Genomic DNA, 13,747 nt, shown 5'->3' with positions numbered 1-13,747 from the left:
GTCATTTAAATCATATAGCAATCCTATGAGATAGACATCATTGTCATTCCTATTTTACAGATGAAAGACTAAGGCAGAAGGGTTAAATTATTTAAGTTCACACAACTAAGACATGAAAAGGCCAGATCTGAATCCAGATCATCAAAGCCCATACCCAGTATCCTTAAGCATGCCAGAGAGTAGACCAAAAGGACAATTAGAATATTTCCATTAAACTTCTATATCACTAGGATTTTGCCTTGGTGATAGACATGCTTCCAGAGATCACATGATAGAATTTTGCAAGACCAATGACTTACTCATTGCAAATACCTTTTTACAACAACATAAACAGTGACTGTACATGTGGACCTCACCAGATAGAATACACATGAATCAGATTGACTACATCTGTGGAAAGAGGAGATGGAGAAGCTCGGTATATTCAGCCAAAACAAGACCAGGAGATGACTATGGAACACACTATCAGTTGCTCATATGCAAGTTCAAACTAAAGCTGAAGAAAATTAAGGTAAATCCACAAAAGCCAAAATATGACCTTAACTATATCCCACCTGAATTTAGAGATCATCTAAAGAATAGATTTGATGTATTGAATACCAATGACTGAAAACCAGAGGAATTGTGGGATGACATCAAGATCATCATCCAAGAAGAAAGCAAAAGGTATGAAAAGGACAGGAAAGGAAGATCAAAATGGATGTCAGAAGAGACTCTGAAACTTGCTCTTGAATGGAGAGTAGCTAAAGCAAATGGAAGAAATGACAAAAGAGATGAACAGAAGATTTCAAAGAGCAGCTAAAGAAGACACAGTCAATTATTACAATGAAATGTGCAAAGACCTGGAGTTAGAAAACCAAAAGGGAAGAACATGCTCAGCATTTCTCAAGGTGAAAGAACTGAAGAAAAAATTCAAACCTCAAGTTGCAATACTGAAAAATTCTATGAGCAAAATATTGAATGATACAGCAAGTGTCAAAAGAAGATGGAAGGAATACACACCATTACTTTACAAAAAGAATTGGTTGATGTTCAACTATTTTAGGAGGTGACATATGATCAAAAACCAATGGTACTGAAGGAAGAAGTCAAAGCTGCACTGAAGGAATTGGCAAAAACAAAGCTCCAGGATTTGGCAGCATATCCATTGAAGTGCTTCAACAAACAGAGGCAGTGCTGGAGGCACTCACTGACTATGCCAAGAAATTTGGAAGATAGCTACCTGGCCAACTGACTGGAAGAGATCCATAATTGTGCCCATTCCAAAAAAAGATGAGAAAACAGAATGTGGAAATTATCAAACAATATCATTAATATCACACAAGTGAAATCTTTCTGAAGATAATTCAAAAATGTTTGCAGCAATATACTGACAGTGAACATCCAGAAATTCAAGCTGGATTCAGAAAAGGATATGGAATGAGGGATATCATTGCTGATATCGATGGATCTTGGCTGAAAGCAGAGAATACCAGAAAGATGTTTACTTGTGTTTTATTGACCATGCAAAGGCATTTGACTGTGTGGATCTTAACAAATTTTGGATAACATTGAGATGCATGGGAATTCCAGAACACATAATTGTGCTCATGAGGAACCTGTGCATAGAGAAAGACTATCATTTGAATAAAAGATATTGCATGGTTTAAAATCAGGGAGGGTATGTGTCAGGGTTGTATCCTTTCACCATACTTATTCAATCTGTATGCTGAGCAAAGATTCTGAGAAGCTGGACTACATGAAGAAAAACATGGCAACAGGATTGGAGGAAATCTCATTAACAATCTGTGATATGCAGATAACACAACCTCACTTTCTGAAAATGAAGATAACTTGAAGAATTTACTGATGAAAATTAAAGAGTGCACCCTGAAATATTGATTACAGCTAAACATAAAGAAAACAAAAATCCTCACAACTGGACCAGTAAGCAGCATCATGGTAGAAGGAAAAAAGACTGAAGTTGTCAAAGATTTCTTTTTACTTGGATCCACAAACAACACCCATGGAAGCAGTAGTCAAGAAATCAGATGTCATATTATACTGGGCAAGGCTGCTGCAAAAGACTTCTTTGAAGTGTTGAAGAGCAAAAATGTCTATTTGAAGACTAAGGTGCACCTAACCCAACCCATGGTATTTTCAATAGCCTCATACACATGTGAAAGCTGGGCAATGAATCAGGAAGGCCAAAGAAGAGTTCATCCCTTTGAATCATGAGGTTAGCAAACAATACTGAAAATACCATGGACTGCCAGAAGAAGGAACAAATCCATCCTGGAAGAAGCGCAGCCAGAATGCTTCTTGGAAGCAAGAATGGGAGACCATTCCCTCGAGAGGGATACAATGCTTGACGAAGTAGAAGGTCAGCAAAAAAGGGGAAGACCTCAGCAAGATGGACTGACACAGTGGCTGTAATAATGGGCTCAAGTACAGCAAGGACTGTGAGGATGCTGCAGGATGGGACAGTGCTTTGCTCTGTTGTACATAAGGTGGCTACCAGTTGGAGCCAACTCAACAGCACCTACCAACAACAACAAGGTTTGGACCGAGTTAATATAGTCACTAGAAAAACCAAGAAAAGTGTTCTGACTTTTATTTACAGCATAGAATTTTCATTGTAGTATTGTTGTGTTGTTGTTATGGGCTGTCAAGTCAGACTCGACTCATAGTGAACCCTCCTTGGGTTTCTGAGTCAGTATCACTATGAAGTAGATTGCCTCATCTTCCTTCCTAGGAGTGACTGGTGGGTTTGAACCGCCAGCCTTGGGTGTGGCAGCTGACTGCCCAAGGCCCTGAGGCCATTCCCTAGGGCCATTGTAGTATTATTAGTAATTAGAAGATCATAAGGAAATTTTCTGAACTGATAAACAGAGTGCTTATTGAGGCAAAATTGTTGAGTTCCTCCTTGACCTCCTTGGAACCCAAAGACTTATACAGTGCATAGTTCACATTAGTTGCTAATAAAACTTAATCCTACTTTACTGTATAGAAGATTATGTCTACTTTGACAATTTCAGTTTAGTGAGATGCTTGAATTTTTATTCATTAAAAAGTAGCACCAAGATCTATCTAAAGAAACAAACCAAATACATGAATGAATTTAGTCGGACAAAAACCAAACCAGTTTGAATCCAACAAAACATTTATTTTCCGAAGAACAGACTTAATCAAATTGGAATAACTTCTAATCTTTAAAGCCAAAGCACAGTAATTTAGGATTTATTTAGTTCTTTCATCAGTAATTCCTTGACAATCTGAAAAGAAAAATTTAACCAATATTTTCACTAGAAAGAGGGTGGTTATGAATGGCATATTACAGCTAAAATGTTCAAGGTAACACCAATTCTATTAATTTTCCTAGAAAAGATTAAGAATGATTCCTGATTCATTTGATTCCATACTGTGTCAAATTTCATCTCTCAAATGAAATTTGAGATACATGTCATCCAGTTTTACTGATATGAATGATTTTTAACTGCCATTATTAAGCATAAACTTCTTGATTTCTATGCAGTTCCAGTGATACCACATTTCTTCACTTCTATGACTTTGCCATTACTCTAAATTTTTATTTTATCAGTTAATTATTGTTTTCCTTAAAAATTATGCCAATTAATGTAAAAATTCATTACATAAAAAATTGAAATAACCCTAGAGAGTACTTTAACATGAAAAAGTATAAGATTTTACCTGATATATAAAACATTTGAAAAATTATTTTAGCAACATATTTGTCATATTATTATATCTACTTGAAAGTAAGTAACATATAATGACAAATAATTCAAAGTACAGGGAAAGTAGAAAATATTCTAATCCTCCAGGTAATACCGTTATTTAACAACATACAGTCTGGATCACACCAAGGGCATCTAAATATGCTTTTGGTTGATTTAAATGATTTGTCCTCAAATTCTAATCTTTAATTTATCTAAAACATTCAATTGGATAGACAGTCATATATATACATATAGAAGTATTTTACTTGCATGGGAAAATGACTTCTTAGTTTCCCAAAACTGTGGTTTTTAAGTATAGTTGGTCTGAAAGAACAACTGAAAGTATATTATTTTCATTTCCCACAAATATACATTTAGTCTTCCTTAAAAACTAGCACAAAAAGAAAAATGGTGATCTGTACAAAAAACAGTTTAGGGATTGATTGCTCATAGGTGATTTTCTACTGTTTTAAGCCATTCAAAATAGATAAGTTCTATTATGTCAGATTGCCGTTTTCTGAGTATTATGATGCTTCTGTCTTTCTTTATGGGAGCTCTGGTAGCGTAGTGCCTAAGGCATTTGACTGCTAACCAGAAGGCTGGCGGTTCAAACCCACCAGCCACTCCTCTGAAGAAAGACTGGACAATCTACTCCCATAGTGATACTGCCTCAAAACCCAAGGAGGGGTCACTGTGAGTCGGATCCAACTCGATGGCAGGGAGGGGAGTTTTTTTGTTTTTGCTTTTGTGCCTTCCTTTATTAGTAGTATTTTTAATGTTTTTAACTACATTTTCCTTTCAGCTTTCACTAATTTAAGGTTCCAAAGTGTTTAAAAATGCGAGTTTCAGAGTCTGGCTGAGAAAGAAATCTACTGACAACTAGGTTGAAAAGGGCGAGGAACAATGTGTACCACCTATATTCCATAATTATTCAATTCACCAGTATTCAAATTGCCAAACAGTGAAACCTCAGCTCTGTTCTAACATGAGGGCGTGAGACACTTCCTGAAAATATACCATTTATTTTTCCATTCTACTTTCTTCAAACCACATAACAGCAATGACCTTCAATTAAATAAAATCTTGAAAGATTTCTACTCAGACACATTAAAGAGAAGCATGGTAAAGAAAATATGCCCTTAACTCTTGAAAAGAAATTCCATTACTTTTATATGTTGTGATATTTTAACACATGAGCATAAACTACCAACAAAATCACAAGTTACTAATATTTATTCTTGTTTTTATTTCAAAGCTGACCCTAAGGCAACAAATTGGAAAGGAAGTTGGAAATGTTCTACCTTTACTTGGCAACAAAAAAAGGAGAAAATACTTTCACAAAACACTCAGCTTTCTCTCTTGAGATGCTAACAAGCAATACAAAGACACCATTGTAGGTCCATATGCATGACTCTTCAGTCCTTGTACAAGCAAAATACACCCTCCTGAAGTTTAGGAGTACACAGTGAGGCTTCTAGCCTTTCTAGTTTTATATATATGTGCAGAGAACTTCTTTTTATAAAGCCAAACTATACATGCAACAACCAAACCAGTTGCCTTGGGTTGATCATGACTCATGGCAGCAACACCACGTGTGTCAGAGTAAAACTGTGGTCCATAGAGCCTTCAATGGCTGATTTTTTTGGAAATAGACCACCAGGCCTTTCTTCCAAGGTATCAGAGGGTGGACTCAGACCTCCAACCAAAGAAAACTCTAATTCCTCCAACTTTTATGAATCTTTCACCTAGTACCATATTAGATTCATGGAATGGGCTCAGAACAAAAACAAGTTTTCTCAGGTAAGAGCATTCAGAGGAATGTGACCCAAGAAAAGATACAAAGCTTAATTTTTTTAAAAAATAGAGTTTGAAGATCATTAACATAATCCTTAATATATGATTTTTTAAAATGGAAACTTAATGTAATTCCTTTGAGAAGCTTATGGAATCAGAATTTTTGCATTATTTTTTTATTGTTACCATAACTGAAGAATCTTCTTACATGCAAAGTAGGGTCAAATTGGTTATCTTAACTACTACCCTTTTTTGTGTGGGCAAGTCCACGAAGCAGAAATCATCAGCTCCTGGCTTGTGAGGTTATGTCCACTCTACTCTTCCCATCACTCTCTGGAACACTGAACTGATCTCATCTCTGATACTAGACTAATTTGAGTAACAGCTGCCATTAAGTCAGCTCCCACTCATGGCCATCTCATGTGTGCCACAGTAGAACTGTGCTCGCTAGGGTTTTCAATGGCTGATTTTTCAGAGTAGATGACCAGGCCCTTCTGAGATTCCTCTGGGTAGACTTCAACCTTCAACATTTCAGTTAGCAGCCAAGCAGGTTAACCATTTCCACCACCTAGAGACTCCTCCAATTTAATTACAGTCACATAAAACCATGTGGATTAAACCCAAATCCACTGCTGTTGAATTGATTCCAACTCATAGCCTATAGGACAGAGTAGAACTACCCCATAGGGTTTCCAAAGCTGTAAAGCTTTGTGGAATCAGATTGCCCCATCTTTCTCCTGCAGAGTACCTGGTGGGCGCAAACCACTGACCTTTTGGTTAGCAGCCCAATGCTTTAACCAGAGCTCCACCAGAGGTCCTGGACCCAATCTTCAGAATATTTAAAGATTTAAAAAAAAAAAAAAAACTCTTCATAGGTAAATTATGTTACATGTAAAAATACTATGCTGATTGTATTTTTTGTATTTCATTACTTAATTTTTTAAAAATAAAAGCAATGGAATTTAGGGCTATTACTTTTGACTCCAAGATTTGTATGCAATTTCCATACTATCATTCTCTGGGTAGACTTTAACTATATCTTTAGAAATGGTGTGAATGAAAATTCTAAAGAGAAGTCTAAGTAATCAGACACTAAGAGTAAAATGTTGTGAGGGATTCCATGTTGAAGAAAAACACTTATCTATGAAAGGACCTAGGAATATATTTCAATTGAAGAGAAGGTAAAATGCAATTATTCTTTATACAGACAAAAATCATTAATAATTATCTTATTAAATTAATATAAGAGATATAGAAAGGGTAGGAGCTCTGGTAGCATAGTGCCTAAGGCACTTGACTGCTAACCAGAAGGCTGGAGGTTCAAACCTACCAGCCACTCCTCAAAGAAAGGTTGGGCAATCTACTTCCGTAGTGATACTGCCTCGGCAACCCAAGGAGGGGTCGCTATGAGTCGGGTCTGACTCAATGGCACAGAACAACAACAACTATATAGAAAGGGTAAAGCATTTCTAAGCAGAATAATAATTAATTAATTGCCTTATTTTTAACAATTGTCTACATCTTGATAGTTTCTATTGTTCAAAAAAAAAAAGAGAGAGAGAGAGAGAGAAGCAAAATAAACACTAAAAAAACTAAAACCTGCAACTATTTTGCTCTATCACCAGAATCACTGGAATTCCAGTGTATTTGTATTGTTTTCTGGTTAATGCTAGTCCAGAATAAAATAAAAAGATGAGTACTAATACACATTGCATTAAACTAGTATAATTAGGAATTAAATGACTCAATTTTCATTGGCTTCCCATTGTGTACTTTCCTCACATAATTTAGTATAAACTGTGATCCTTACTTATTACTATTTACTGAGCTCAATGTAGAATAAACTGCATTAATTTTCATAGTATTAGTAAAGGAAGACGAAGTATATGTTTTAAAAAAAGTAACTGAAGAAAATATATTAAAAGGAGGTTTTTGTGTAATTCTCCATACATTAAGACATTTTTTGGGCTACTTAGACACCCACAGACTGAGCTAAAATAACTTCTGTTTTAAATGGAGTGGGTTTCTAGAAGCTAAAACCACTTGTGCTAAACGTATATGGCAATTTTGCCATATAGTGGCAAGTACCCCCAAAAATGCCTGGGTTAACAGGTTGTTCTGGTTACCTAGTGCCGTTCTGACAAGAATATACCACAAATGGAATGGCTTGAACAAACAGGAGTTTATTCCCTTACAGTTTGGGAGGCTAGAAGTCCGAGTTTAAAGTGCCAGTCTCTAGGGGCTATGTGAAAGCCCCTCGACCCTGAGCTCTGCCTCTTGCTCACAGCCCACTGAAGCTAGAGGCATCTCCTCACTCAGGCAGCTACTGGCTGCTGAGACTAATAAGCCCAAGATCAACAAATAAAATTGCACAGTCCCAATGTTACCAAACCACACGGCAGGCCATTAATTTAAGTCCATTGAAAGTCCCAAGTTCGGCAGAGCATGGCAAGCTGCTGAACAGTAATGACATGACTACATGCAGGGTTCAAGGGTGCCATAAGCTAGAGACCATTCCCAAAGCTCCTTGTTATGTATGGGAAGCAGACCACATACCCAAAGCAGCTACTCAGCTGCTCCAATAGATTCCACCATGGAGTTAATTACCAATCTCACCATGGGGAATAACTACATTCAGCTGCCCAGCCACTCAACCAGGCCCAGCCAAGTTGACACACAAATGTCACCACCATATAGGTGAAGACCATGGAGTGCACTTAAAGGAAACATATCCTATGCTGACAAGGAGGCACAGCAGCAACAACTTCTGGGCACCATCTTTTTTCCAGTGGATGGGAAGATCTCAAAGGAAGCCCACTACAGTGATTTATGCTGGTAGTGACACATGCCACCACTCATCTGTCAGTTTGTCATTCTGTGGTGGCTTGCATGTTGCTGTGATGCTGGAAGTTATGGTTCAAACACCAGCAGGCTCCCCCATAGTGGACAGATTTCAGAAGAACTTCCAGACAAGACAGACTAGGAAGAAGGACTTGGAGATCTACTTCTGAAAAAATGCCCAGTGACAACTTTATGGACAGCAGCAGAACACTGTTTGATATAGAGCTGGAAGATTGTAAGGCACTCAAAATAGGGCTGAAGAAGAGCTGCCTCCTCAGAGTAGAGACAACCTTAATGATGTGGATGAAGTAAAATTTGTGGAGACCTTCATTTACTGATGCAGCATGATTCAAAATGAGAAGAAACAGCAGCAAACATCAATTAGCAATATAATAAACAAATCTGTCTTGGAAGAAGTACAGCCAATATGCTCCTTTGAGACAAAAATGACGAGACTTCATCTCACATACTTTGGACATGTTATCAGAAGGGACGAGAAGGATATCAAGCTTGGTAAAGTAGAAAGTTAGCAAAAAAGAGGAAGATCTTCAATGAGACAGATTGACACTATGGCTATGCCAATAGGTTCAAACACAGCAACAATTTTGAGGATGGTGCTGGACTGAGCAGCATTTTGTTCTGCTGTACATGTGGTCATTATGAGTTGGAACCTACTCAATGGTACCTTACTACAGCAACAAGTGACATGTGGGAACACTACTGAGAACCAATTCCAAGAGGAAAGGTCAAGAGTTTAGAGTACAGGGAAAAAATATTCTTAGCTACAAATGGCCTCTGAAAATCAAAAAATAGCCACAATACTTCATTTGCCTTATTTTCTGTTTGTTAGGCAAAGAGAGCCTAAATTAGTAAGGACATTGCGCTAAAGTCTTTTACCCAGAATGGTATTATTTTTTATTACATTTTTTGTTTCAGTCCACTTGCTTTCTCCAGTACTTATAAGTCCAGCATCTATTAATGTAGCTGAACTGCTACATATGAAACATAAGAGTTCACATGTCCAGATAATCAGGAAATCCAGAGGTCTAGGCAATCCACAGAGCAGAACAAGAGAGAGACCTTACAGATGAGGAAACAGATCCTAAGCAGCGAAATAAATTGAATATAACTAGCAGTTTATAAATCCAAGGCACTAAATATGAATAGTATAGTACTAAAATAGTATACATGTGTTACTCTGAATATAAAACATGCATAACGCCATGCCCTACATGGGAATCACATAGTACTGAATACACATAATTGCACTTAAGGAAGCATTTATACTCCACTCTTATCAACATGGCTAGTTTCCAAACACAAGCTCATTAAGAAAAAATTGACATTATGTGAAAAAGGAGGATGACCACATCAGATCATAAAAAGAATGATGATGACATCATTACATTACTGCCAAATTACACCATTACATAACTGCCAAACCAAGTTCATGCATAACCCTAACCATCACAGCCAGCATTACCCTTGCCTCATACCTCAACATTCGTTACTGCCAGATGTATGTTGCTGATGAACAAAATAGTCAGATAGTAGATGTCTAACTACTGTAAATGTGAAATGCCAGATAACAAGATAGTAGGTAAGTGAGGGGTAGGTATAATGAATAGATAAAGATAATTTTTACTGATTATTGGTGAAAAGAAATGTTCTCATTGAAGAACTGATCAATTCACTTCATCAAAATTCTAAATTTCAATTCATTCCTATTTAGGCATAAATTTTAAAACCATCTTAACATATATAGGTTCTTGGCATAGGAAAGAATCTCAGAAATCCCCTTGCCATCCTTTCATATCTTGATTTGAAAGTCCGGAAAGTTGTAACAATGTCCAAATTGTAGTAGTATCAGAGATGAGATTAGTTCAGTGTTCCAGAGAGTGACGGGGAAGTAGGGTAAACATAACCACATAAGCCAGGAACTAATGATGTCTGCTTCATCAGCTTGACCACACATAGTAATTAGAATAACCAATTGCACTCCACTTTGAGTGTAAGAAGATTCTTAAGTTATGGTAACAACAATGAAATACACTGCAGAAATTCTAATTCCATAAACTTCTCAAAGGAATTAAATTACTCTTTGAGCCAATAAGGAGTGCTGCAGCTTGCATTAAAAAATAATAATAATCAATTGTAGGAGAATGTGAGTGAAGCCTCATTGGTTGCTTAATTAAAATCCATTCTATAATTAGCTCATTTCCTGAGAGACATTCCCAGATTTGGGTTTCACGGGACTAGGCAGCAACAAAGTTCAGGCCAAAAATAGAGTCCCCACTTGATTCTTAACCCAGGAAGCACTAAGTACCCTTTGTCAAAAGTGTGCTTACTCCATTTTATATTCAACCACCACCAGCATCACCATCCCTACCCTTAATTAACATACTTTATACCTACTAATGTGCCTGGCATTTGCACGGATGGATGGATGGATGAAAAAGTGCAAAAATGTTCCTCTTTTGTTCCACTGTAATTCATAGAATTTATTCAAATACTGAGTCTTTATGTCTTCTTCTGAGGAAATGATCATTGTTATTACTTTTCTTGTTAAAACTTGTCTGGCCAGTTTCCAATCATAGTAAAACCAAAAGATATTATAACCTGGGTAGCATAATTAAAGATCTGGGAATTTAAAGTACACAATGTCTTTGATTCATTGAGAAAAATGGAAGTAAAAGTTGTCCTTGTCTAAATTGTATCTTCTATGTTAGTTAGCCCAGCATGTGTTATCAGAGTGAAAAAGGATTAGGATTAGAAATAGTGTTGGAGATAGGAGTAAAGCATTCCCTGGAATCTTCAAAACTTACAAAAAGAGCTGGACTTTAGATCTGAAACTATGGTTTAAGGAAGTCTTGTGATTTATCATTGTTAAAGTCAACTGTGAGTTGTTTTACAGACAAAGAAAAGGTAGAATATTAAATGTTCCATTTGTTTATGTTGATGAAAATGCACCCAGGGCCAGTGGGTATACGTACCAGGGTAACTGAAGTTCTTTCAACAAGAATTACCTGCCAGTTTCACTCTTACTTAATGGGGGAGGTGTGCTGCAATTAATAATTCTTGCCAGTTACTTCCTCATACATTCTAGAGAACTCTGGAGATTAGAAGATCGTGGGTAGGTAGGAAGGAAAACTCATTACCCGGCCCTGGGAGAGTGGGAAAACAAAATGTGGGTGTACTACTCACGGCTCTGCCTGTAGGCTCCTGTCCTCAGCGACATAGTTAGAAGGAATATAGCCCTGGAGTTGCTGGTCAGAGCCATCACCCCTTTTCTCCAAGTGTCTGGCAAACCACCAGCCCTCATGGGAAGTGTCCAGGATTTGGAGCTTATCCCCTGCACGGAAGCTCAGGTCCTCTGCAGTCCGAGCTTGGTAATCAAACAGAGCCACAAAGTAGTGGCCATGTCTTCTTTCAGGTTCCTGTGTCTGTGGCTGGGGAGCATCGAGGGAGCAAACGGCTCCTGGATTCTCCATCACCACCGGTTTGTCTGACTCCTGGATTAAGCAGGGAAGACAGGGCTGCAAGTAAGCCCAGAGCCTCAGACAGATGTTGCCCATGGTGCCCTACCTGGTGGAGAGGAGGAGAAAAGGGCTTCCTGTCCCCTTACTCTCTGCAGATCCGCTTTCTCACCCTCCAGCAGGTGATTTGGAAATCAGTACCAACTCACCATGTTTTGGAGACTGTGCAAAAACCCTTTTTCAAAACAATCCAACAGGTCTGGGCGCAGTGAGCACTGCTTTGTTCCTGTGGTGTGAATTGCTGCCCCAGAGCCAAACCGAGGGGGAGCTGGGCACCGCTCACTGGGAAGATGTCTTTTCTTCTTGTCTGCTTAAGAATGCCACAACAAAAAGAAAACAAAATGAAGAAGGCTTTATCTTGACAAATGTCTGAAAACAAGAAAGAGTCATCTTGTCTTTTGTCCCAAGGAAAAGTTAACAAGAGAAAGACAGAAACTCCAGGTAAAATCTCCACGTTTTGCCTCTGCCAGAGACGGTGTGTTCTTGTAGTTTGTCCAGTCCTGATCCCCACTGCTCTTTCCTTTTTGCTAATGAATAACCAACCAGCCCAGGCTCTTGCCTTTAACATCCTGAGCTATGTACAGACTGTAATAATTTCCCCTTACTTCCTGGTTTCTTTTTGTCTGTGATTTAAATGGGATTCCCAACCTCTTTAGACCTCCCTTCTCCCACACCCAAGATAGAACAGTGCCCTCACCAGGAAGCCAGACTTAAAGCATCTTCAAAATGCTTTCACCTTAGCCCAGGTAGCTTTTTGTCTTGCTGTGTTCCCTAGTCAAAAATTCAAGGCAGTGACATCCAGCCCCCCTTCACTAGGGAAACCAAAACAAATTAAAGCGATTAGGCTTTTGTTGCTGGACAAAGGGCAATTGGGGAGGAATTACTGAGTTCCTACCTTTCTTTCATTACTATAAATGATTTTAATATATTCAGAGTCTGGAAAAGTAAGAGAGCAGCTAACTGAAACTCTGAGATCCTGAACCACAGCTTTTTCCCATTTAATTTCCCATCTCTTAAGTACTAGCTCTCTCTCTCTCTCTCTCTCTCTCTCACACACACACACACACACACACACACACAGTGACTCATGGAAGAGAAGAGTAAAAGACTGTGTGTGGGCTGCTTGGAGGCTTTTTCTGCTAAACTTTGACCTCCAGGTCTGTACTTCATTAGCTAGAGCTCAGCGATTAGTGAAGGTGAGACCGGGACAGCTAATCAGCTAATCTACACAGACGGTGGGTTTTCCCTGTTTCTCCTAACTCAAGGCAGCTGTCTCACAATTGCTTGCATGCCCTGGATCACAAGATCACCTGGGCAATGAGTTTGAACAGATCACCGCACTCCATTGCCACTAGTAGAAAGCACTGCACAATTGTTTATGACTTGTTTTATGTATTTATTTAAAAATTTATCTCTTAAAAATAACCTTTCAAAATGTTGGCAAAGCCTTGAACTTTGCTAACGTAGCTCCAAAACAAGCTCAAAATTCCTGGTTTTTTTCTTTTTTTTTTTTTTTTGTCAAACAACAGAAAACATTTTAGTTGTCAGATAATCAGACTCAAAAGAAAAAGGGAAAAAAACATAAAAGAAATCAGGGAGCTATAGCCTTAGCCCCACTTGCTAGTTTTTTATCTGCTGCTGTTGTTGAGTAAATGTTGACTCATAGAAACCCATGTGTTACGGAGTGGAACTGCTCCATAGGGTTTTCTTGCTGTACACTTATGGAATCATATCTCCAAACCTTTATAGCATGGTGCTGCTGGGTGGGTTCAAATAGCCAACCTTTGCGTTAATGGTCAAGTACAAGCCTTTGCTATTAGCTTTGGCTAAAATCGGGCACCTACTTTGGCTAGAACA

At 38.1% G+C, this 13,747-nt stretch overlaps 1 protein-coding gene across 1 annotated transcript in view; it reads right to left on the bottom strand.

The window, feature by feature from the left end:
- The window catches only part of FRK (fyn related Src family tyrosine kinase), a 182,432-nt gene extending 170,503 nt beyond the window's left edge, over positions 1-11,929 (bottom strand). Inside the window, exon 1 of the mRNA XM_007954076.2 lies at positions 11,559-11,929. Coding sequence (XP_007952267.1) covers positions 11,559-11,929 — 371 coding nt within the window. The remainder of the gene's footprint in view (positions 1-11,558) is intronic.
- Positions 11,930-13,747: the final 1,818 nt, after the last annotated feature.

The sequence above is a fragment of the Orycteropus afer genome, unplaced genomic scaffold (genome assembly GCF_000298275.1).
Source record: "Orycteropus afer afer isolate SDZICR_OR568_19922 unplaced genomic scaffold, OryAfe1.0 scaffold00430, whole genome shotgun sequence".
Classification (NCBI taxonomy): domain Eukaryota; kingdom Metazoa; phylum Chordata; class Mammalia; order Tubulidentata; family Orycteropodidae; genus Orycteropus; species Orycteropus afer.
Note: the sequence above shows the minus strand (reverse complement) of the source record. Positions and strands in the feature narration are given on the sequence as shown.